Raw genomic sequence first — 25,192 nt, forward strand, 5'->3', positions numbered from 1 at the left:
TACCCCTGGCATAAGGGGACATAAAATTTCTCGCTATCACCTTTTGCTTCCCAAAATTATTTATTTTTCATAGCATACGGTACCTTTAAAAAATATTCCAGGGAATGAAATAATGGGTTCAAAGCACAATGAAAGTGGGTCAGGCCAGATTCAACCTCTTTTGACTGTCATTATGCCGGGTAAACGTTTCTCTCGATACACTTTTCAATAAGATATTTCACCACGTCAACTACTTTAAAGCGAACAAACCTTCTTAATTTGTTAATGTTCTCTTTCTAGGGAGCATACCAACATTGTTCTGTGGTTATTAAAGGGTTCTCAACAAAATTACAAAGCAGGAGATTTTACTCTTGTTGATTTTAAAAGTGACTAAATTCAGAACGTAGATATGGCATACGGATATTAACACAAACCTGTTCCTGGGAATGCGTCTCCATAAGCTGTGAAGTAAGTGTTTTGAAGATCTTCAACGATGACATCAAGTCTATCCTGAAACAAATATAATATAACATCAAACTGAGCCGAATAGCTGCAGCAAACCTAGTCCAACATTTCGCGACGCAACTACTCAGGTTACCCTACGAAATAACGACTGAGGAACGGCTGCAGAACTTTCATACCGATGACGTGCCACTACCCTGATCTATGTAGTGCTTCTGATTGGTTGAAGTAAATTCCCTCGCGGCAGGACTAATAAGAAGCAGTACCCAGTTCTGGGCCTGTGACACGTCATAAATATGGAATTTCTGTGCTCGTCCTCAGACGTCACTTCGAAAGGAAACTAGTGGTGGCGTTGCGAAATGTCGGCTGGGTTATCAGGTTACAGCAAACCCCCGGCACTAGTAGACTCTGGACGCTTGTCTCCCATGCATACTTTTGGGTGATTTTCGTCACCCAACGTCCCTCCCCAAATAAGGAGTTTTACCTTTATACTTTCTCTTTTGAGGTGGAGCGTTGGGTCACGAGAAAACAACAGCTGCGTTGAAGACTATGGAGACCGAAGATCTTAACAACATCCTAACTAGCCTGAGTATTAGGCGTTTCTGGGGGAAAGGGGGAAGAGAGAAGCGAAAAATCCTCTCTCCCTTAGCCCCTTAGGAAGGCCTGATCTAAAATCTCCTCTTCCTCAGCCTCTTAGGAAGGCCTGACACTCAAATTACTTCTTAACAGGAGTCTGCAATGAAAATGCTGCAACGGCGTACGAGAATAGTAAAAGTCGGAGTCGTTATCGACGGGATTCGAACAAATGATCTCCGCGCTGTAGCCACTGAACTATGGTAGTCATGGTGTTTCAAGAACCCTGCAAATGTACTGCTTGGATTAGCGATAATTTACTACACCTTATGGACTGTGGACGAGTATATTCAGTACGATAGAAAATGTTCGGAGATTTGAAGTATAGAACGTGGAAATTCTTAGTTGTAATTCTTTCAGTTTAAAGGACTTGAGAGATTGAAAATAAAGAGAAAAGGAAAACGCGAAGGGTTTGAAACGGGTTTGAAATTACACGTACTCTGGGCTGATCGTCTTCAGGAGTAAAGAAACCACGGCATTCGGGCACACACGGGCACCTTCCAATACGTTTTTTGCACAGGCAGACCACGCCCATAACAATACAGCTTATAATGTTGAGCGGTACAGGAACTGGGTGCAAATACATGTATGTTTGATCTGTAATGGCTTTCTTGAAAGACCATTCTTTTAGAGAGTTTTCCTGGAATATAATAAAAACAGGCAGAATTAGAATTGCCGCAAGAGGTTACTCAATTTTGAGAACTGAAAAACGTTGTTTCATAAACGCTTTGATAACTCGTTTGATGTTTTACTACCCCACGTACAGAGGCAGGATCGGCTCCTGACAGAGGCAACACCTCAGTTTCCTTAAAACTTCACCTCCTTATAGTATTAACCCTTAAATCCCCAATAGAGTACTAAAGTGTGACTTCATAAAAAGGAAATTTCTGAAATTATGGGATTTGTCAGGATATTCTGAAAGAACAATGTCCAAGAGGCCTACTTGCCAAGAATGAGCATTTCGGGGCAAATTTTCTCTGAGATCGTAGCCCAGTTATGCTTACAAAACTCCATACAAACCCTTCTAAATTTTTTTGGGGGGTCGACCCAAAAAAAAATTAGAGGGGTTTGTATGGAGTTTTCTGAGTATAACTGGGCTACGATCTCAGAGACAATTTGCCCCGAAATGCTCATTTTTGGCAAGTAGGCCTCTTGGACATTGTTCTTTCAGAATATCCTGACAAATCCCATAATTTCAGAAATTTTCTTTTTATGACGTCACACTTTAGTACTCTATATCAGCATGTAAATTGTCCAGACTGATCTCCATGCATTTCCTTAAAGAATTGGTTGAGAGAATCAAAACATGATCAAAGCGTTTTCTCTTTGGTGATCATTTCATTCATTCTCATAACCTTTTCTCTTATTAATGTATCATTATTGTAAGAAGAAAATTGGGATCAATTTAGGTTTCTGGGAAACTGCCCACCTACCCCTCCCCTAAGCTAACATTAACACTTAATTTTCACTTTGGGAAAAATGATGGGTTAGGGGAGGGGTAGGTGGGCAGTTTCTCAGAAACCTAAATTAATACGAAAATTGTTGTTTGTCCCTCTTGGGACTTGAAGGGTTAAATAATGGAGACACGGAATATAATTCTAATTTTTACGTCTCTGGCCAAAGCCCTTCGAGGTAACCACTCAAATAGAAGCTTATTACGCTGAAAGGCGGTTTTAACTTTCAACCCTGTGACCAATTCCTATGGTGTGACCATTCAGCAGTAAACATTTCACATGAAACTATTTTATTAGTTTGTAGCTCTAACTGCTGAGTGTGTTGATGAGATCTTATGGTGTTGCCATTCAAATTAAACCTCTTCAGCAGTACTGTTACACTATTACATGGTCCTGTATGTTTTTCAGCGTTTTCCAAAACGAATTTTGGATTCGTCCGTGAATTTTGACTGGGTCTACTGACGGTTAATAATGGTTTATACTTACCTCCACTCTTTGGTAAGTGTTTGATAACAGGGCAATCATCATGTTCATAAGTAGAACACCAGCCACCACCAGATATATAGCATATAAGACTTTACATAATGTTACTGTTGTCTCGTCAACTGAGTTCAATGAATCTACTTCCGCCATTCCAAGTAAGGACCAACAAAGGTGTTTTGCTGTCAACCACCAAGTGAAATGTGTAAGGAACAAAAAAGATTTGAATTTTCGCCAGACCTACTTTTTTAAAGAAATCTTATTTTGGCTTGAAACTCGATCAGTCTGAACAGGTTTTCTAACTCCCCTGTCCAAAGCGGTTTAGTTTAATTATATTAACTTCGCGTCTTTGCATAGTTTTTGCTCAAAACGTTATATAAACATTCTTCAAATAATTCGTTACCTTGTTACATAAATTCAATATTTCTTGTTCACTCCTCGCAGCCGATGACTGTTTTGTCCGACGATTTATCTCGCAAAAAAGAGGCCAAAATATCTACTTCAGAATACACAATTTATTTGATAGGGAAGGAAAGCAACTTACCAAGATTGTCCAGAAGTTTTGCAGACCCTGAAAATAAAACGATGAGATAAGTGTGGATTATTACCGAACAATACAATTTCTTTATTGTCAGACGAAGGATATAAATGTTTAATTTTCAAAAGCATACTTACGGGTCTGTCCCATTAAATCTCGTCGGAATAAAAGAAATTTCCGTCATGTAAACTTTAGTTATGGCGAATGAAAATGCCAATATTGCTGCTGCAAACTGCCAAAATATTGTGGCAACGTCACTGATGATGCTGAACAAAGCTATTTGAATAGTTCCAAGTCCTTTGACTGTCTCCATCACCTGTCCAAATACTCTGAAGGTAAGAATCATTGTATTGAGGCCGTAAAGGTAACCACTAACGATGAGAGCTCGATTGTTCACCACTGTCGTAGTAGATGACGACCACACGGCAATCTTAAGGAAAAATGCACAGCTGTACACGATAAGAGTGACGAGGTCCAAACAGTTCCAGCTACTCCTGTTATGAGGATTGAAAGAAAAGTAAATTAGTAAGTTCCTCTGATGTTATAGTGCATCAACTGAAAAGATAGCGTTGCTTGCTATTTTCGGGGCCTAGTAGGAGGGAAGTCTGGGAACGAGGTTTGGTTGCTGGCTACTTAATGATTACTTGCTATCCGTGAATTGACCGAATATGCTCGTTTTAATTTTGCGTCAAGTCCCAACTTATCTTAAAATCATGCAACATAGATATCTCTGAAGCAACATCATAAGACAACACAAGATAGGTTACCCAGAACATAACATGACGTTAATTGTCCTGATTTACAGTGTCGAAGTAACAACCTCGTCTTTGCTCTTTTCTTCTGTACACAGGTTAAACGGTCACTTTCCTTTGCTGAATCAAGTTTGGATTAAATAAATACTACAGCCTTGGATGTTGACCTATTTGCATATATCTTTTAGCACTAGCACCGGCTCCATCAGTTCAATTTGCGTCGAGTTTTGACATTATCGCCTGATTAAGAAATACTATGGTAACAATACCTGCTCCTTTCCTCGTATTTTTGGCTTGTTTAGCGGAGCCAAGAAGAGATGGCACTACCACCACTTTGTTACGACCACGAGTTAAAAATAAGGGGCACTTTCACTATTTAAAAAGGAAATGTCGTTTTATCTCTCAAGATTTATTTCCTTATCGACTTTGACAAAAATTTTTGCATCTTCTTCCCTTGAAAAAGGAATCCCAGATTTTGGATACGGGAACTACGGACTGTTTTTCAAAAAACAGGACCAGCCGGCCGTAAAAAATTATAATTGCAGAGTGTGAACTAGCAACACGAAGTCCCCGCCTACCCAACTGACCTTTTCGCATAACTTTCTCGCATACTGTGGCCACCCAGAGCTTTGAGGTTGGAGCTGCATATCATAAGGAAAAGACTTCTAATCATTAATTTAAACTTCTAAATTTTCACCCTCCCCGGTGCGTCGCACAGGTTTAGGAAAACTGGTATGCTTCGGTGGTCTATCAGTATAAACTTGGTTTGATCTGTTAAAAAACTGGTAAAAAATATTGCATTGGTGAAAAGCTATCCATGTATGCAGTTTAATCCTGGTTTTAACTTGAGCGTCCATCGATACAAACTGAGGATGTGAAGCGTGTCAGTGGTGAGTCAATTTAGTTTGCTATGATAGATCTGGTTTTGCTCGCGGTGATCGGTTTCAATTTGTGAGTGATTTACTTTTCATGTTTTTTTAAGTGAGAGCTATTTGTTTTTATGTAAGTAATTTGTTTTTGCTGTTAGGAATTAGTTTTAATGTGAGTAGTTTGCGTTTGAAAAGTGTGCTTTCATAAGTGAGCTTACGTATTTTAAAGGCGACAAAGAAAATATATCTTGGGCAACAAGGAGAAACGATATTCCTTTTTTAACGAGTGAAAGTGTCGTTGAGACTGGAAGAGATGTTGTGCGTTTTGCCACCAACGTTTAAACCTGTCTAGCAAAAAATTTTACCGGCCCAAGGCTAACTTGTTTTGCAGCAAGTGACGTAAATCCCGTGTATGGCATGACTCCCGCGTTATTTTATCCACTGATCAGAAGTCACGGTTTTCACGCAACTCGTAGCCTGTTCCAAGCGTTCAGATAGTGGTGACCGGTGCTTTTTACTTCGCACCGCTCCCCACTATCTGAACGCCTGGAACAGGCTACGCAACTCGCAGCAACATTTGATTTGTTGCAAAACAGATTTGAACGTGGGTGGTAAAACGCGCAACATATCATCGCTTTTCAACACGTTCTGCAGCAATGCTGCAAAGCAGGTTACACGTTTTTGTTGCCCGTTTTGCTGTAGCTTTACTTGTTGTGTGTGATTTGCTTCTGGCGCCATCGATTTGTTTTTTTTTGTGCCCTCATGGGTCTTTCTTTTCAAGCGCCGTTTGAATTTACTTACCTGGTGTAAACCTTAAAACTTTCTTTAAGTCTTTGATTCATCTTCAACTCGCGTTGTTTGTACCGTTTCATGTCTATGTATATGGCACGTAACTGTTGAATCTCCAGTAAGGTTCGACCCATAAAAAAGACCATGATGGCCCACTCTAGGCCAGTCATCTCGATACTGCTTGGGCTTAGACAGGCGGCGAAATGTAGTCCTAGTAACGCCAGATAGCTCAAACTGTCCCGGATGAAGATGAAGTAAGGTGTTCTAAAGTAATCGCGATAATTCTCTGAAAAAAAGCATATACTAATATTAAGGTGTCTCCCTGTAATGTATTAATTTGTTGATTCTTCAGTTAAATTTAACATGAAGTAAATGTGGAGAAACTGGCCTCAAATTTGACCAATTAGTTCATAACAGTGTTACAAAAGTATTGCTGGCATTTTGCACTACATACAGTGGAACCTCTCCTTTGGGAGACCGCTATTCAATGGACACGTACCCCCGTTCAGGGGACACAAAATTTGGTCCTGCAAAAATGTTCACATAATCTTTAGTTACCTCTACTGAAGGGACACCTCCATTCAAGGGAAAGGGACACTTTTTCTGGGTCCTGAAACCCGGCTTTAACCTCTGTTCAGGGGACACCTTAGCAATCAAAAAGTGACTAGCCTCAAAAGCCGTTGATAAGTTTAAGTGTTCATTAGTCACAATGGCCACAGCTTTCAAAACATAAATTAACTCACTTAACCCAATGAACTGCAGTTGTGGGAATTCAACAACTTATACATTATCTAGCTGCTTGAAATAACGACTGCTGGGGATTCCCTGGCCTGCGGGAGCAGACGCCCTTTTGCGCTCTAATAAAAAAATTTTCTTTGTTGGTTAATTAACAACAAATCCCAGCCCAACCTCCATTCAGGGGCTACTTTTCTTGGTCCCAAAGGTGTCTCCTGAATAGAGGTTCCAATGTATTCAAAAGCGAAAGGCTCTTCATTTTCATCCCAAGTGGGCTTTAATTTTCTTCTCTCCATCACAACTAAACAATCGGCAAAACTGTATAGTCGGCCAGAAGGTACATATATTGAGAAATGCATCTTACCATACAAATCCTTTTGCCTTGGTTCTAAAACATTCAAAGTGGGAAACAAAAACAAACAAACAGGGTAACACCTTTTGACTCCTTTTTGCATCATACATGTATCCTTATGACACCAGTTGTTCAAACTTTGGATAGCACTTATCCACCAGGTCCCAGTTTTCAAAAGGTGGATAGCTCTATCCACCAGATAAATCTCTATCCACTGGATAGCGCAATTGGTTTCCCTAATATTTATCCACTTGATAGTGATTTATCCGGTGGATAGCGCTATCCAGCTTTTGAACAACTGGGGGCCTGATAAACTGTCACTAAGTTTTAAGGGAACCGGAAACCAGTTGCATTATCCACTGGATAGAGGTGGATAGCGCATCTAGCTTATTCACCTTCTGAACAACTAAGGCTTGAACTCGTTACCCAGCCCTTGGTTCCCCTTGAATGACCTTGGTTAAGTGATGACGCCATGGCCAATAAACGGAGTACACAAGAATTTCGGATAAGCCTAGCAAAAGTCGAATTTAAGAGTGGATTCATCTTGATCGTTTCATTACATTTACAAATTTTGCTGTCGTCTTAGCGCTGTGTTCTCATCGCAAATTCAAACACTCAGTAGATGACAACTAATCTCCATAAATCCTGAAGAACCCGCAAAACTCACAGTTACATGAAATCAGTGGCGGATCCAGACCCTGAGATAAGGAGGGGCGGGGGGGGGGGAGGTATTATATATAGTGCCAAATTTCTGCCAGCAAGTTCTTATTAGGGGGTGGTTACTGTATGTGATCCCGAAGAATATACAGCTCCAGGAAAATTGGCCTTAATTGGAAAATGAGTGGGTAGACTAATCACGATAAAAAAGAAAACGATACAGGTAGTTACTTTGCAAATGTCTTTTTCCCTGCTGTCGCCATCGTAGTTCGCCGTCTCTAACAGCTTGGAACCACGAAGCTTTTGATTGGCTTTCCGCTAGCGATTTAAGCGATGTATTCCTCTACCCACTAGTCCGCTATACAGCCGTGACGACAATAAAAACGGCTGTGTAGCAGACTATCTACCCCCGGGTTTCCATTTGACTCTCTAAAACCGCAAGGGATCGGGAAAATAACTACACAGCAGGCAAGAAAAACCCAAATAAATAAGATGAGTGTTTTATTTTGAAAATTTCAGCGAGTATTTAAATTTATCTTCATGAATCTATTACCTGAATTCCAGGCCTTCATGTTCACGGCCATTTTGAGGATAGCGCAATGTGAGACACCAGTGACAGCACATGATGTTAAATTTTTTATAAGCTCTCATACGTCGTACTGATCTTGGGTTGCCTGTGATATGAACACTCCAGTTTTGACCGCATTCATGCCTCGGGCCTCAAACTTGAAGGAGGATTCTTAAAGCTATGCAGCCACCTTTAATTTTCAACTGCGCAGAATTTCTTTACTAAATGTTTCAAAAGGTTGAAAGTGACCCGGGGGTCAATACAATAAATAATATAAAAATCGGCACACTAAGGTTGCTACTTGACTGTACTGTTCAAAGGTTATTACCAATACACTGTTAGTTTGCTTACGTTTTTTAAAAAAGTTTACTAAAAAAGTTCTAAGAGTTTGAAAACTGACCCTGGGGTCAATGCAATAAATAATATAAAAATCGGTACACTGTTCGGCCAGATTTTGTGGCTCTCTTCACACTGAAGTTACAACCGAGTCTAGGCCATTTTGATTCGCAACCTCAGACCACTTGGATGTACAGTCGCCCAGGCAGCTTCTTTCACCACACAACCAGGAACCTCACTAAAAGAGAAATTCTTTACCAACGTTGTTAAAACCACTTTCATCTCCATCATAGCAAACTTGTTACCAATACACATGCGCGGACCACACCCAAACGGAATAAGCGAGAAAGTCTGGATACTAGATTGGACATCTAACGAGGAAAATAGACAAAATTAAAACAACAGAGTTTCCTTATAGACGTAAATGGGTGGTATCGCGATGTTAGGGAGTTTAAGCAAAAGGGAAGATGAACCATTTTTATGCTGTAGCTAGAGCTGGAAGATACTTCTCTCGAAAAACGTTTTGCAGCACATCAAGAACTCGTTTTAAACGTGTCTGCACGTCCCAGATGGTGAGAGGAAAAAGCAGAGTACCCGAGGGAAAGCTCTCGGACTAGAGGAGAGAACCAACAACAAACTCAAACCACATATGGTGGCGACGCCGGGACTGAATCTGAGCCACATTGGTGGGAGGCGAGTGCTCTCACCACTGCGCCATCCCTTGCTCCCTATTATCCACTCGCTGTGATCAAGCTTAATACTTTCATTCCCCTGGTGACACCGGGCCATAGTTTATTCGAAAACCTTCTTTCTTTATAACAAACTCATCCAGTCAAATACAAGTATCATATAAAAGTCCTATGGTCGCTCTCGGATGGTGCCGGGAGTTGAACGGGGCTACGTCACGCAATTTGGTATCTTTTTAAAAAGCTTAAACCTTTTTCTCATCAATTAAATTCCAAAACTAATGTTCCAGTTTTGTTACGTAACATTATAATTAAGGCATTGAAACTGTTTCCTGTCGTCTGTCGCAACAGATGGTAAGGATGGACATGGATTGAAACTTGAAACAGTTGGGTCAACTTCTAATAGACCTTGTCACGGTTTTCGATGCCATCTTGACGAGGAATTACAGTGATTGTATGAGAATCTAATGTTGAATAATTTCCGTAGAACGGCTGTTCTGAAAAAAAATATGATTTGTAGACTAAAGCTTCACTCCTAAGGATTCTCCTGAAAAAATTTGAGGGCGTTACATGCACTACAAGATCTAGAACCACTTTTTAAAATTTTCTGTACATTTGTCTGTAAGAAAGTCCCGGGAAAATTACAGACAAATGTATGGAAAATCTAAAGAAAACCTCTGGAGAAATTTAAGCACAGGTCCCCCCCCAAATTTTTTTAGGACAATCCTTTTCTTTGTAGCTTTAGTTTACAATTGATAGTTTGTTCAGAACAGCCGTTTTACGGAAATTATTCCACATTAGATTCTCACTGTAATTTCTCACGCTCTTGCCTACTCATCAAGATGGCGTCGAAAACCGTGACAAGGTCTATACTATGCCTGCAAAAATCAGCATTATGACTTGCGCTTTCTGATGAAAGTTGCTTGATGACCTTGATATCTTCTGGATAATTCTACAGGAGTATCAGCCTAGTCCCTAGGCGTTCTCTCGTGTCCTGTTGTCCGCGCGAACGCGAAGTCTGGGAAAGACTCTCGGTGACGTCACAGCTCACAGTAGAGTCCAGGATTGACCGCGCCGAGAACGCCGAGGGACTAGGCTGCAGGAGTATGTTGTGTATGGGTAAAGGCACTAAGGAATCACTTCAGAACAGAATTGACCTAAAACAGTAATATCCTCCTGACTTCGCCCCTCTTAAAAAGCGGAGCTAGTAAGGGTAGGAAACAAGCTACTTTACTTACACTAAATAATGAGCAAACCTGGAGAATAAATGCACCGACAGGTAGCATTCACTCCAAAAGTACTGTCAGTACTATCATAAGCCACTATATCTCAGTACAAAGAATTCAGTAACGGTTTAGAGCATGGAGGATAGTTACTGTAAAACGTTACTTCTGACTGAACAAAGCTGGACCGGCTACCATGATCAATTTTGCTACGATCATGACAATGAATGTGTGCTTTACGCTGAATGCGATTCTACCCTTGAATCGCAGGAAAGCTTAAGTGAAATTATTTTAGAATGAAAGCTTCTGTTGGTAAAAAAAATCATACACTGAACATCTTCCAGCTCCGCCACCAAGGGAACCTTGTGGCTCCAAGCTGAGCGTTTCAAATCAAGCTATTACTATTACTCACCTTCTTGTTCAAAGCGTCCTGGATCAAATATGTCCGGGTTGGACCAGAATTGAGATGAACGCCCAATCGCATCAATGGGAAATAGAATTTGTGTTCCTTTGGGTATAAAATACCCTGCTATTTCAACATCTGATATGGAGACGCGATTTGTGACAGGAGCAGGTGAGTGTAAGCGCAGAGACTCTTTCAGAACATTTTCCAAGTACTGTAACTTCTCGAGTTTTTCCCATGTAATTTTGTCATCATCTAGGAAGACTGCCTTAACCTCTGATCTTAGCCGTTCTTGAATGTGTGGGTTTTTGGCAAGTTCATACAATGTCCAAGCCATGGCCACGCTAGTTGTGTCATTTCCCGCTAAAAGAAAAGTGAAAACCTGCCAAAATAAATCATAAAGTAATTAGACAAAAGGCTGAAATGAAAGGCCCTAAAATCGCTCTGACAAAGGCCTATTGCTCGAAACATCAGGATTTCTTTTTTTTTTACGGTGGTAAAAAATGACTTTATCAACTTAAAAAACCAAATCTTTATGTTTCACCCCCTGACCGAAGGAACTCGGCACCACAGTTAAGTTTCTTTCAAAGCTACTGCATGAATCCCTCCATGAACCAATAGAATTTGCCAACAAAACAAAACGAAACCAAAAAATAAGAAAAAGGTCTTCGTTCTTTCAAAGGCTCGAGAAGCGCTTTCCGATTTGCAAAAAAAGTAATTATAATAATAATAATAATAATAATAATAATAATAATAATAATAATAATAATAATAATAATAATAATAATAATAATAATAATCCTGGAGATATGAAAAGGTTATTAGTACTCTGAAATTTTCCGATCTAAGCAGAACCCAGTCACTACCTGTTCGTTGGACATTCAGAAAAATACCCATTGCTTAGCGTTATTAGAGTGTTTTTTTATTCCACATTATCACCTATTCGTAAAGTCATTATACTTCCACGTATACCTGGGCCCTTAATTCTTCATCGTCCATTCTTGAGTCAGTTTCTTCGTCATACATGTCCATTAACAAGTCAAGAAGATCTTTCTTTAATGGCGCATAATTTCCTTCTCTTTTCTGTTTGCGCCGGTCTAGGATAACCTGTTTAATTTGAGTTCAGCGATTAGTTTGTCAAACACTAACAGTGCTGCGTCGTTGGGGCAGAGAATCTAAAAATCACTGAAGTATCGAGAAGTAAACAGGCCAACGGACTTTGTTTCTATGGGTTAACATCTTCCAGAAAAGAAGAGAGCCCCGGGGGGACTGCGCATATGAAAGGGGTGGGGATGCTGGTCGGAAATTTTAAAGTAAACCCCTAAAAGAGACGGATCTGAGCGTGGCCCAAGCTTTTTTTGACCCCTAAAAGAGACCATGTTAAAACATAGACAAATGGGAATACTTGGATTATATGAATGGAGTAAATAAAACGAATTAAAAATAATATACAGAACACCCTAAGTGAGACCAAAATCCGAAATTGACACCCCTAAGCGAGATGACGAGCATCCCCAGCCCTTTAATATGTGGAGTCCCCCCCGCCGGGAAGAGAGTCCATTGGAACGAGGTTGAGGCTTCTCTTGCCAAACAACTGCAATAGGTGACCTGTTGATGGTCTGTTCATGACCATTCACGAGCATAGCTAGGAAAATTTCAAATTCTCCTGCGGTTTTTTTTCAAAAGCAAGTACAAAGCAGTTTGAAGGAGAATATAGCAATTTATCATGAGTGAATTAAGGCTTATATCTGCACAGTTGGACTGATACTGAATAGAAATTAACAGGCCATTTCCAAGTTACAAAATCTCACTTTCAAATTGAGGCTAAGTGCAAAACCTTTGTTGAAAAGGAGCTTTATTTGCATGAAAATAAAAAATCATGTTCATATTAATGGTTTCTCACTTTGAACTGAGACAACGACGGAAATGGCTCCCTTTCATTAATTCAATCGACATATCATTATTAGTAATCCGTTTAACTACACTATGTACCTCCATTACAATGTTATCAGAGATTTCCCTGGCTGACTGAATTCTCCTGTTTTCTTTTAAGGGCAGGTAATCAAAGAATGGAATCATCAACTTCAGGATTAAATACTTGAATTCAAATCCTTGAATTACAGTGTTGAAAGCTTCAGAAATCTTGCTGTCCCCTCCAAGTACAGAGTTGAATTTGTAGCTGAAAGCACTTTCTCCAATAACATCAAGAGTAAGATGGCTTAGGTCTTTAATAACTTCTGTTTCCATGAATCCCTCTGGTGATTTCAAATCTTTTAACTGGCCAGACCAAAGCTGAGTATCACAGTAAAAAACATAAATTTTCTCAAATGGAAGACTTAAGATCCATAACTTGTTTTTAATCAACTCTAATTAAGTTTAAAGGAATAAACAGAATTAACTATGACAATGTTTTATTTTACTGCTCTCCCCAATTCCAAGCATCTAAAAATAATAAAACCTTTTTTGTATTTTATTGATGTTTATCGCAAATTCTTACAAGGAATTTAAACACGTTAACTCTACTACATTAACTATACACATTAACAATACTCAAAAGGGTAAAGAAAGGAGCAGAAGACCAAAAAATAATAAAACAAAATAATTTCACAATTCACAGACTAATGCTAATACCAGTAAAAAGAAAAACACTACTCACTCCAGACAATTTATAAAACTGGTAATATTCCAAAGGTTAGCGGGTGCGGGCAAATTTCAGGCTTGTGACTGAAGGTCAAAACACTTTTGCTCCATTGTTGGTGTGCCTTTTGCATAAGTTTCCATGTGAATCGATAGAAGGTCCAGTGCACACGATCAGATTACGAGTGATCACTGGATGGCACAAATGTGTGTAATCAGACTGCGTTCTATGCATTCCAGTCATTTTTAGTGAATCCACATGAACGATGGCTACTTACGTACCAAGCATGCATAATAGCAGATGGAGATTAGGATTGCACGCTCCTCTTGTTGCCCCCAATAAACAAGGTTATCTTTCCCTTAAACTTGTTTTTTTTATGTAAATTTATTGCTTGATTACCTGTAGAAGCTTCTCTGCATTTTCCTTGAAAACGTCCAGAAATCCTCTCAAATTTGAAGAGTTAAACACCGGGCCAATCATTCTTTTTTGACGTGCATGTTCTTTTCCATTAACTGCAAACAACGCCTTTTCTATACTAGGAATGACCTTAGTTACAAAGTCAGAACGGGCAAACTTTTGACAGTTTGTGACAGCTACAGATCTGATAATCTCTGGATCAACAATCATGACTCGATAGCCACCTAAACAACACACAAAAATAGCAAAAAAAGAAAAAGCAAAATTATGGTGGTTTTTACAGAATAACACAGGTACTATAATATTAGACAACAACAAAAAAAATCATTACTATACATTTTTGCTCTTTAAACTATCATGATAAAGAAATGATGTATAAAGTATGTCAAACACCCTTAAACATAACAGAGTGCATTGGGACCAAAGGGATGGACCCAGGTCACTACAATCCATGAAGCAAAGGACATGCATAACTTTAAATAGCACATAACAAAAAGGGAAGGGTGGCCGGGGGAGTGGGGGGGGGAGGGGGTGAGAGTGATATGGAAAAGAAGCAGGAAATGCCGGCTCTTCCTCTTCCCAGTCCCCTCTCTATTTCATTTAAAATTGTTCCTTCCCCTCCTCTGTTTTTTGCATGCGTAAGGCCCTGTTAAGAAAAAACTCTTACAAGTGACATGGCCTTAAAACACCGACACAAGATGAAATGGTGACAAATAACATAAAGATGGGTTAAAACCCAACAGAGACATGGTTATACTCCTCAAAACATGAACAGTCTGAATTTGAAATTCACACTAGGTAAGTATATATCCCCCCTAAGAGCACCTTATGGGTACAAGCAGGAGTCAAGTTAGTTCCTTGACTGACAGTCACTGATAGGAATTTGAGTAGCACTATTAACGGAGTGAAACATGAAGGTCCTTAGGGTTACCATGAGCACAATTTTTGCTCTCATAAATTTGAAGATAGTATAAGCATTGCAGTATCATTATTTTACTCTTTTGCTTTTTTTTCATCATTTATTTTATGCCCATAGCCATCCCCCCTCACCTGTACCTGTCACCTCAGAAGGGTGGTGCCAGCTGGGATCTGAATCCCTAACCTTCCTACGGTTGAACAGGCTTCTGTTGTTCAAATGCTGGATAGTGCTATCCACCAGGCCCGGGTTGTTCAAACGTTGGATAGTGCTACCCACCGGATAAATCACTATCCAGTGGATAAGTATTAGGAAACCAATTGCTTTTTTTAGTAGATAGACATTTATCCAGTGGATAGTGTTATCCAGCTTTGGAACAACTGGGGCCAGATGTATCACTATCTAGAAGATACGTACAGTGTGAGGGAAACCTTAATGCAATATCCAATGGATAGAGATTTATCCAGCAGATAACATTATCCCGTTTTTGAAAAACTGGGGCCAGTGTTTACGAACTTTAAATGAACAAATTAACTTCCATCAGTTTACATTATCATTGGGTTATGGGCTCCTCATATTATATACTGTTCAATTTTTTTTTAAATTCCATACATGGATTGACAAGTTAAGTCTAGCGAAGTTAAGTCTGGTGAAGAGCATGGGAAGAGGGGTATGACAGAAGCAGTCTCCTACGTCAACAAGTTTTTGTGTTGTTGCTTTTGTGTACCCTCCCAAGTCTTCCCTTCCTTTGATAGCCCATGGAAACGTTTATTCATCTGCACACTTTTAGAATCCTGCTTATGCATCAAGCAAAAAAATTACCTGCATATACAGCTATTTAGAGAAAGGTTGTTGGATGCGACAATCCTGAAAGGCATTGTGGGTGGTTTTAAGTTCACTGTTCTTTAATGAAATTTGAAAGAATTGGTACGAAAGGCCGTGGAAATGTGTTTGCGAGTGCTAAAGGAAAGCAACAAAAGGAGGTTTGACAGGTACGGTCGTCAGAAACAGTGTATTGATCATATCCCATACTACCTTTCGGGATTGTCGTGTGCACATTTTTCCGACAACCTTTCTCGAAATAGCTGTAACTGTTATGTCTGCAAAGCTTGTCAGACGTCTGACCAACCACCACATTGTTTGAAAATATGCTGGCCATTTTGTGCTTGATCCACACAAAAAGCAGGATTCAACAGGTTTGCTGATCAATTAACATTTCCAAGGGCTATCAAGGGAAGGAAAGCTTGGGGAGTGTACTCTAATTCTACTTTTAATATTTTCATTGTTAGCAAGAGTGAGTACAAATAAAGACCATATTAGACATTATTAGACATGTATTTCCTCCCTAGTCTCCAACGCAGCTGTATTGTGTCATCATGCAACACGATGACACAAAAAAGGCTGTGTGGGAAGACTACTTCCTCCCTGGCTCTCCTTATGTTCCCGTCAAATATTGTTGCTCCTCTACCAGACTAAACCAAACTCATTACATTAGTTAAAAATTTGAACAAGTGTATAATATGGGGAGTCCATAATCCTGTGGTAATACCTATAATTTATTGACACAGTTTCTTGACTATTTAATTCATCTTAAAAAATAATGGTGGTCCATAGAGGTAGTTAATGCCCAGGTCCACAAAGGGATCCATGGACTACAATCGTGGACAAAAGTCTTGGGACAATTTTGCATTTCTGGGGCATTTTCCAATTAACACAGGCCCAGCCCCTCCCCTCACCCCTCAAACAATGTTGGATGCATGTATCCAGAATTTTTTCAGAGTTTCAACTTTGTATAGGGTGGGGGGAGGGAGAACTGCAAGAAAATTTTGAAAAGGATGCATTGTTTTAAGAGGGAACCGAGAAATAATGGAAAAACATGAATATTGCAGCACTGTCCCAAGGACTTTTGTCCAGGACTGTAGGTCCACAGGGGTGGTCCATGGACCAGGGGAGTCCATGTTTTGTATAGGTCCGCCTGTCCATGTGCATATTAATTTTATGAAAAGTCAAAAGGCAAATTCCCTTGAAAATGTCGAACTGGGTAAACATTAACATACAAGCTTAAAAGGACTTTTTAACACGAGTAATAAAGTTGTCATTAATTATTAGTGTTTGTAATATTATTTCTACTTCTGGCTCACCAATCCCTATTCCCAATCCGGGGTGAATAACAAACATGGGAGCATACTGGTTAGTCCACGATCGCAGCGCTTGAAGGAAATTGTCACGCCGCAGAACTTCGAAAACATGGCCAATCAAAGGTAAGGCACCTGGTGGACTAGGTATCTTTTGTAAAGGAGACAATCGTTCTTCTACAAACTTGAACACGAGCCAGAAGACTGGTAGCAAAAATGTCGACAGGAGTAAGAATTTGAGGCTGCAAAAGTCGCTTAAGGTCCCTAAGGCGTCAATGATCATTTTTCCAAACTAAGGCAATCTAACCACTGGGTATAACCACTTGTCAGAAAAGCCAGGAAAAGATCCAAGCTCATAGTGGAATTACTTGTTGTTTGTACCGCTTCTATAGGCTGCATTACGTACGCGTTTCTGATGCAACTCCAATCAGTATTTCCAGGCTGATGCAACGAGAAAACCTTCAAGGGAATAAAAATTGGTCTTTTTGTAATTCCTCGGGTTTTCATCGCTGATGCAATTTCATGTAACTCCGATTGTTGTTGCTTCACCCAGCTGCCGAAAAAATACTTCGATTCAGAAAGACTGGGAAAGAATGTGGGAAAAACGTCAGGATAGGGGTAGGGTTAGGAGCAAGGTTGCGAGTAGGGGGCTTTTTGTTGATTCTTTTGTATCATTATTTTTGACACTGACCATTATAACATTTATTATTAAAAACGTGGTTGATTCGTAGTTCAATTCGGAGTTCAGTTTGACAAAATATTATATTATTCTACAGGTATCTCACAAATCCCCGCACAAATCGCTCTCTTAGTCTACCACCCCTCCCACGAAAAGAACAGCGAAAAGAAAATGGCGGCAGAGTTTGCGTGACTTTTCTCACATTCAAACATTTGCGTTGTTTTCTTGTCCCTGGAATCATTTTTTAGACATCTGAAATGTTCTTCCTCATATTAGTAGTTCTTGGTATCATATGGGTTCTGTACAGGACATTTAAGGATGAGTTTTCGCCATTGCGAAAAATCCCTTACGCTAGTAGTCATGTTCCAATTTTGGGTCATGCATTGGTTTTTCTTAGAGAGAGAAACCACTTGAAGGTACTAAGCGACTGGAGTGAGAAGCATGGACCGATTTTTCGCTACAATCGTGGTTTTGGTAAGCTCAATCAGCTGCTCAATATCCAAGCTAATAATGCGGCATAGTTTTGTTGTTTTACTGCACACACTCTTAAACTGTATTATTTTTTTAGCCGAGAAATGGGCAAGAGGCGACTGACATTCCCGGGGGTTTGGAAATTTGACCTTTAAGCTGCTGTTTTATTAGTTTCTGCAAATAATATTCCAGATTATAGTTGTATTGACATTAAAATCATTATAGAAGTGGTAAATAGAGCATGTACACTCTGATCAATATGAGTTCCCTGCACCTAGCAGCTGTTCAGTGTCCTCAAATGTGCAACTTAAATTAATCAGGGGCACCCAACGAGAAGATAGTTCAAACCACTTAAACATAGCATTGTTAAACTTATTTTAGTATTTAAACAGTAGATATTGTTATGAAGCAAGAGTGTAGCGTGATTGTGAGATGGCGTGATTTTATTCCTTTTAGATTTTGTTATTAATAGTTTCACTCGTCTGTCAGAGTGACAGAGAACTTGATGACAGATCGGATTAAAAACTAAAACTTATAGATTCAAGAAAGTCACGATTTTGTGTAGTGTGTGAGCGAGCCATTGTACTGTGAGGATCGAAGCTGTGAAATAAACCCTGTTTTGCTTTAAACTGTGATATCGTGAAGAACGGCCCTCGGCATTCATGACAATATAGGCATGTTTTTATCCCCTAAAAACTTTTCATCTGTTCGGATTTCCTAGCTGAAAGTCTAGTGATCCGAAAATTATAGGGATCAAAACTTACCTCTTTGAAAATTTCAGCCAGAAAAAAGGCTCCCGAAAATTCTAGGTGACCTTTTTAGGGAAAAAAATCCGTTAAAAATAGGCAATTATACCATTTTTTAGATGTTCGAAAATCCTAGGAGAGGCAGGCATGTAAGAAATTTTACAATAAATGTTCCCAAAATTCTAGATCTCAAATCGTCTTCCGAACAGATATTTTCCAAAAACTGTCGTTGGGTGCTCCTGATTAATTAAAACATTTGGTAGTTTCTGGTAAAATCTTCTCTCAAGTTAGATCTAACAGCTGGTACAATAATTGAACATTACAATCAGTCTACGCCCAATTTCAAGACAAAAGGGTTGAAGGAATTAATGATTTGCAGCTGTTTTCTGAGTTTGTGGTGACCTACCCTAAATGAGGAGAATTTATGCCTGCAGTTACATTGAATTTCAATTCACACTTGGTACTAATGTACTTTCATTTATTCAAATGACCCCCCATGTAATGCTCCCTTATCTAAAATTGCCCACCAAAACCAATCAAGATTTTGAAAGTGACCCCCAGCAAAGTGGCAGCCCCCTCTCACAGGTAATAATTAAATGACCAGCCCCTTAAGATATTTACAAGAGTATTAATTACTATTGATTATATCTGCTTTTGTTATCCCTTTTTTTTGGACAGGGGACACCAGAGTCTTTTTGGCAGACCCTGATCTTATAAAACATGTTACTGTTACAAATTCCAAGAACTATTTGCGTTCACGATTTATATGCAAAGTTATGCCCAGCATTGGAAATGGTTTGTTTTCTTCCAATGGCAAGGACCACACTCTTCAGCGCAAAATGATCATCCCTGCATTTCATTACAGCAACTTAGGTCGGATGGTGAATGATTTTTGTGAAGTTTCAAATAGTCTGATCACTGTGAGTATTTCTGTTTTGATCATGAATAAGATGTTGAATTATATTAAGTCTTGGGACAAAATTGAAATTTGTGTCACTTTTTAATTGCTGCAAAGAAACCAATGAAATGACTTACAACTTCATATGCCTAACCCCTCATGCAATGTTGAACACATGTAGATGTACTGGCAATTTTGCTGAAATTGCATGGGATAAAGAAAGTGCATAATTTTGCAGTCGTTGTTTTGAAATAATAATATCTTGTGTGGTTACTGTAAATCCTCTATTCAGTCTCCCTTCTCAATTAAGCCCCCTCCCTCTCTCCCTCTTCCCCCCCTAGTTTCATGGGAAGAAAGTTTAAGCCCCTTCCCCTTCTCCCTTATTCTTCAAGACTAAATACAGTAAAACCCTACGTATAAGAACCTAAAATTTAAGAACCTGTGAGGCTGAAATTTTCATTTTAAGCACCCTTCACGTAAGAACCATTTCAGGCTGAAGTTTTGAAGTAGGTTCTTAATTTCCAAAGTACAATAGAAATCAATAACATGTGCATAACTTAGCACTATCTTGTATGATTTATGTGCCTTTAATGATATGCTTGCACTCTACTATATTCCATGTAACTAGCATCAAAATGTGTGAATAATTTAATAAAAAAGGCCACGCCCACCAACACAATTTATCATTTGGCCGGTTGATGAAAAAGAGGCTTATTCCATTTTATGATTCTCTCCCACTGGATGACAATATAAAGGAACAGAAATCTTTTGAAAAGACTGATGAAACTGTTCTTAAGGTAAATAATACAACAGTTTTTTTCTATCATTTTAATTTTACCGTCATAATTTTATCTTTGTTTTTTCCTGCTAGCAGTCAGCTCTCTCACACAGAGAACAAAATGATAGGAAAGCGAGAGAACTCTGCCACCGCTCATTGCATTTTACTATCATGTGAACACTAGTGTTTCCTTAATGACCACTAGCATTTTAGTCATGAGTGCAACACAACGTAACTACAAAGTACTGTCAACTACTCTCCCGGATAATCCGGGAGACTTCAGATTTTGGACCGTATCTTCCAGTCTCCAGATTAGAGTCTGAAATCTCCCGGGTAATCGCCAAAGCTGCCATTTCTTGTAGACTCGACTTTCCGACAATGAAATTTCAAATATTTTGCCTTGTTTGATCCAGTTATTTTACTGTTAACATCTAATGTTTCCTCATAAACTCCCGTATGCCATTATATTAAAGAAAACCAATCAGGACAAATGTTACTATGGTAATAACATATTTTTTGCGCGTTTTGTGTCACTGCAAATATTTGTGACTATCAGAGTCAACGAGAATTTTTTTGTGCAAATGACGTCATGTACTGTGTGTTATGATGCCTTCTATCTTTTGTTCCCTATCAATTCTCAATATCAGAAAACATGGGTTGTTGACAGCCCTGATTACAGAACCGGTTTGCGAGATAACAACCACGGACTTAGAGAATCTGAGTACTCTCGAAAAGAGTGAAACCCATGACGTTCTGGTTACTAGTCCTGATGCTCTACCACTGAGCTACAGGATACTCGAGGGATTTAAGGTCATTAGACTACAATGATGGACAAAAGTGATGTTGAGACACTTCTATGAAATGGCCCCTTTGACACAATTTCGTCCTTTTAAGTTTCCTAAAATTCGTTTAGACCTGTGATAAAAATCCATCTTTAAAAATTAGGGGTGGTCCACAAAGAGGTCCATGGACTAGGTCCATAGAGGTACCTCCACTAAAGAGTTATAAATGAGTAAACTTATCATAAACAATTGATTCAGCTTGCTTGCATTGGAAACTATGATTTTCACTTCTGCCGAATCTCATTGGGAAAAGGAGAAAGGGAGGAGGCTAATTTGGCACAATTTCGGTAGCGTTTCACGTTTGAAACTCGACTTGGCGGGTGCCAATGAAATTTATTTCGAAAGTAAACGGAAAAGCAAGTAAAGACTTATGCAGATAACGCCAGTCGCTAGCCGTTCGCAAGTGTTTCATTCGAGGCCCAGTTTTCAATGCATTATTCAGGATTACTGGGTTTTAAACCTTGAAGGCAATGAAAGACCATGAAATCGATAATGTTGATAAAATCGATAAAATCAATAGCGCTGACAACGCAAAAAGTTGTTACGATCGATTTTTATGGATACAATCGATATGAATGAAAACGTGATTATCGACAATTATCTATTTATCGATTGGTTTTCTGACCTAGCCGCGGCCTAGCTTAAAGAAAAAGACGTTAGAGTTTTTACTAAAAATTAATAATCCGGAGTCAGCCAAGCCGAACGTGCGCCGCACTTCTGTTATTTGTAAAATATATTTACATTCGGGTGGTCTCTCTTAAAAGCGGCGGATGGTTCCTTGAGGTCCCCTGTCCTAAACAAATTTATCTGTAAACCCTTTGCACTGTTTTGAAACAAGGCAAAAAACTGATGACGATGATGAAATATTATGCCTCTATTAAGATCATCAGAGAAAGACGCAAAAGAAGAGAAGAAGGGATGGCCGATTCCAAAGGAGATTTGCTGGGCTTATTGATGGACCAGAGGGACGAGGACGGCAGTGAAGCCATGGATGATGAACTTCTTCGAGCTCAGGTGTTCACCTTTATGTTAGCTGGTCATGAAACTACAAGCGTCTCCTTGACGTGGACACTGTATGAGCTGGCTAGACATCCTGAGATCGCTGAAGAGATCAGACGATAATCTCAAAGGGTGATACCAAATTTATCAGACCTGAGCTGGGAAAAACTGGCTGAGATGAAGTTTTTGGGAAATGTCATCAAAGAGTCGTTAAGACGCCATTCTCCAGCAGCTATGATGTTTCGAGTCGCCAAAGAAAATGACGTCATTGGCGTCTATGAGATTCCCAAGGGGACTTATGTGGGGCTAGGAGTTGATGTTGTTCACAATTCACCAAAGTTCTGGAAAGATCCACACGCCTTTGATCCAAATAGATTTGATGAGAAAGGTAAATTTGTCTTCTCTTTATCTTAAGTGTTCAGAAAAGCCTTTAGGCCTTTGCGACTTCTTATAAAAACAGACTGATATAAAAATGTCTTCTATAAAAATGTTAGGAGTGTACTTTTTCGGGAGTAACGTGATTGTGTGTATTGATACTGCACAGTGCACTTAATTCTAAAATGACTGCGATTTGAGTGGTTTCAGTCAGTACCTATATCGAGCCAAAAAATGACCCAGCATTTTTGTTTTTCAGCGGGAGGGGGGGGGGGGGGGGGGGGAGCCTGTACCTCTTTATAATGGTACAGATAATGAGCTATGCCCCAACAAAACAGCATTCCCTGTACCCTTTAATTTTAATCTACTGAGAGTCTTTCGTGGATGAGAATCCAGTCTATAAAATTGGGTGATCTGTGGTGTGGAAAATTCAGTGTTGCTAATCTTCTCTGAGATCTTTTTAAAAATGGCATGTCCGTACTGGTACAGAAACTGAAGCAGACGTTAACACAAAAACAGAAGAATACAGTGCAAACTTTGCTCTAATACTTAACAAAAACAGCAGAATACAGTGCAAACTTTGCTCTAACACTTAACAAACTTCAGCACACTTAAAGGGGCTGTGTCACGGCAGTCCGGTTTATTTTGTTTAATTTTGCCAATTACTCGCCCTCAATCGCTATGGAACTTAAACTAAGCAAAGAAATTACATGGAAATGACAAAATCAGAGATTCGAGACAAACAAATATGTCTCCTGAGTATTGTTTTTGAAGTTGCAAACGGCAGAGATCAACTTTGAAAAACTGTTAGGCTGAACAGTTTTCAAAAACCCTAATTTCAATCCGTTTCAATCTTCTTCAGTTTTGCCCATCCGTGGCATCTGTTGTATCTGTTGTGTTATTTTACAGGGGCACCCAACGAGAATATAGTTCAAAACCACTTAAACATAGCATTGTTAAACGTATTTTAGTATTTTTTAGTAGATATAGGCATATTTTTATCCCCTAAAAACTTTTTATCTGTTCGGATTTCTTAGCTGAAAGTCTAGTGATCCGAAAATTATAGGGTCAAAACTTAGCTCTTTGAAAATTTCAGCCAGAAAAAAGGCTCCCGAAAATTCTAGGTGACCTTATTTAGGGTAAAAATCCGTTAAAAATAGGCAATTATCCCATTTTTTAGATGTTCGAAAATCCTAGGAGAGGCAGGCAAACAAGAAATTTTACAAAAAATGTTCCGAAAATTCTAGATCTCAAATCGTGTTCCGAACAGATATTTTCCGAAAATTGTCGTTGGGTGCCCCTGATTTTAACCTTCCTTTAATGTTTTCAAGTGGTTACTTTTTTGTTTCTTTTAATTTAACTAGCATTTTGTAATTTCCTAATTTGGGTGAATTTCGTGACACAGCTCCTTTAAGCAGCAACTTTTTTGAGCGACGCACGTCAACCGGAAGTGGAAGCGGCACTCTTCAGCCTTGATCGTCTCTAAAAGAGTAAAATCACTTAGCAATACAAATTTGGTATCGTCAAGACATATTAAAAGAGAAAAAGGCTCCCTTCCGCTTGATTTGTGTCGCTGAAAAATGTCGCTGCTCAAACTCCCTTAATATAATAGCATTGATACTGATCATGCATGCTAGTGAAGTTTAAAATCGGTTTTCTTCATTCGGTTCTTAATTCCCCCTTATCTCCCTATCATCACTTAGACGGTTTGGTGTTTGATCTTTGGAATATTTGCACTGGAAAATCGCGCCATATAGGTGATCTTTAATTGCTGCAGCTTTTCTTTTTTTTTTCTCTTTGCAGATGACACCCATCCGTCCATACACCCGTACGCTTTCATACCATTTTCTGCTGGCCCTCGCTCTTGTATCGGGAACAAGTTTGCTTTGGCAGAGATGAAAGTCGTTTTAATCAGCCTTCTGCGGCAGTTTGCATTTGAAGAGATTCCTGGTTTCACTGTGACACCCTTGGTTCGACTTACAGCGAGGCCAGATCCGCCAATGCGGTTACGAATACGTAAACTGAATCATTAACGAATTATCAACTGCTATTTGCAATCTCAATTTATTTCATGGCTGAATCCCCACGCGGTCAATATGAAGCGAATCCATTTTTTGATAGGCCGTTGCCCGAGCGGGCAAGAAGGGCTCACCTTGACGGAGCTTTTGGGTTGGTCCCGCAAGAGAAGAGTTCCTTTTTTTGGCTATTTATTAAATCCTTTATTAACCAAGCCAGGGACCCATAACCCGGAGTGAACAACCTCCATGCGCTCATGTCACGGCGTTTCCACGGACCGGTTTAATTTTTAGAACGGTTTTGGCGCAAATTTTGAATATCTTTTAGTTTTAAATTCCACAAACCAATCAAAACATACAGACCTAA

General features: G+C 39.3%; 2 protein-coding genes and 1 pseudogene across 2 annotated transcripts; 1 reads left to right on the forward strand and 2 right to left on the reverse strand.

The window, feature by feature from the left end:
* Positions 1-373: 373 nt before the first annotated feature.
* On the reverse strand, positions 374-6,228 carry LOC140935409 (short transient receptor potential channel 7-like). Its single transcript, XM_073384962.1, has 6 exons — positions 5,969-6,228; positions 3,684-4,040; positions 3,553-3,579; positions 3,015-3,204; positions 1,514-1,714; positions 374-489 (listed from the first exon to the last, which is right to left on the reverse strand). The coding sequence occupies exons 1-6, from the start codon at positions 6,124-6,126 to the stop codon at positions 403-405; spliced, it is 1,020 nt and encodes a 339-aa protein (XP_073241063.1). The 5' UTR covers positions 6,127-6,228; the 3' UTR covers positions 374-402.
* A 1,956-nt stretch (positions 6,229-8,184) lies between these two features.
* Positions 8,185-17,528, reverse strand: LOC140935408 (uncharacterized). The gene is made up of 6 exons (XM_073384961.1): positions 17,029-17,528; positions 13,954-14,195; positions 12,909-13,208; positions 11,889-12,023; positions 10,926-11,298; positions 8,185-8,975 (listed from the first exon to the last, which is right to left on the reverse strand). The coding sequence occupies exons 1-6, from the start codon at positions 17,303-17,305 to the stop codon at positions 8,758-8,760; spliced, it is 1,545 nt and encodes a 514-aa protein (XP_073241062.1). The 5' UTR covers positions 17,306-17,528; the 3' UTR covers positions 8,185-8,757.
* Positions 17,529-19,944: 2,416 nt separating this feature from the next.
* On the forward strand, positions 19,945-24,929 carry LOC140934063 (cytochrome P450 3A19-like; annotated as a pseudogene).
* Positions 24,930-25,192: the final 263 nt, after the last annotated feature.

Source organism: Porites lutea, chromosome 4, assembly GCF_958299795.1.
Source record: "Porites lutea chromosome 4, jaPorLute2.1, whole genome shotgun sequence".
NCBI lineage: Eukaryota > Metazoa > Cnidaria > Anthozoa > Scleractinia > Poritidae > Porites > Porites lutea.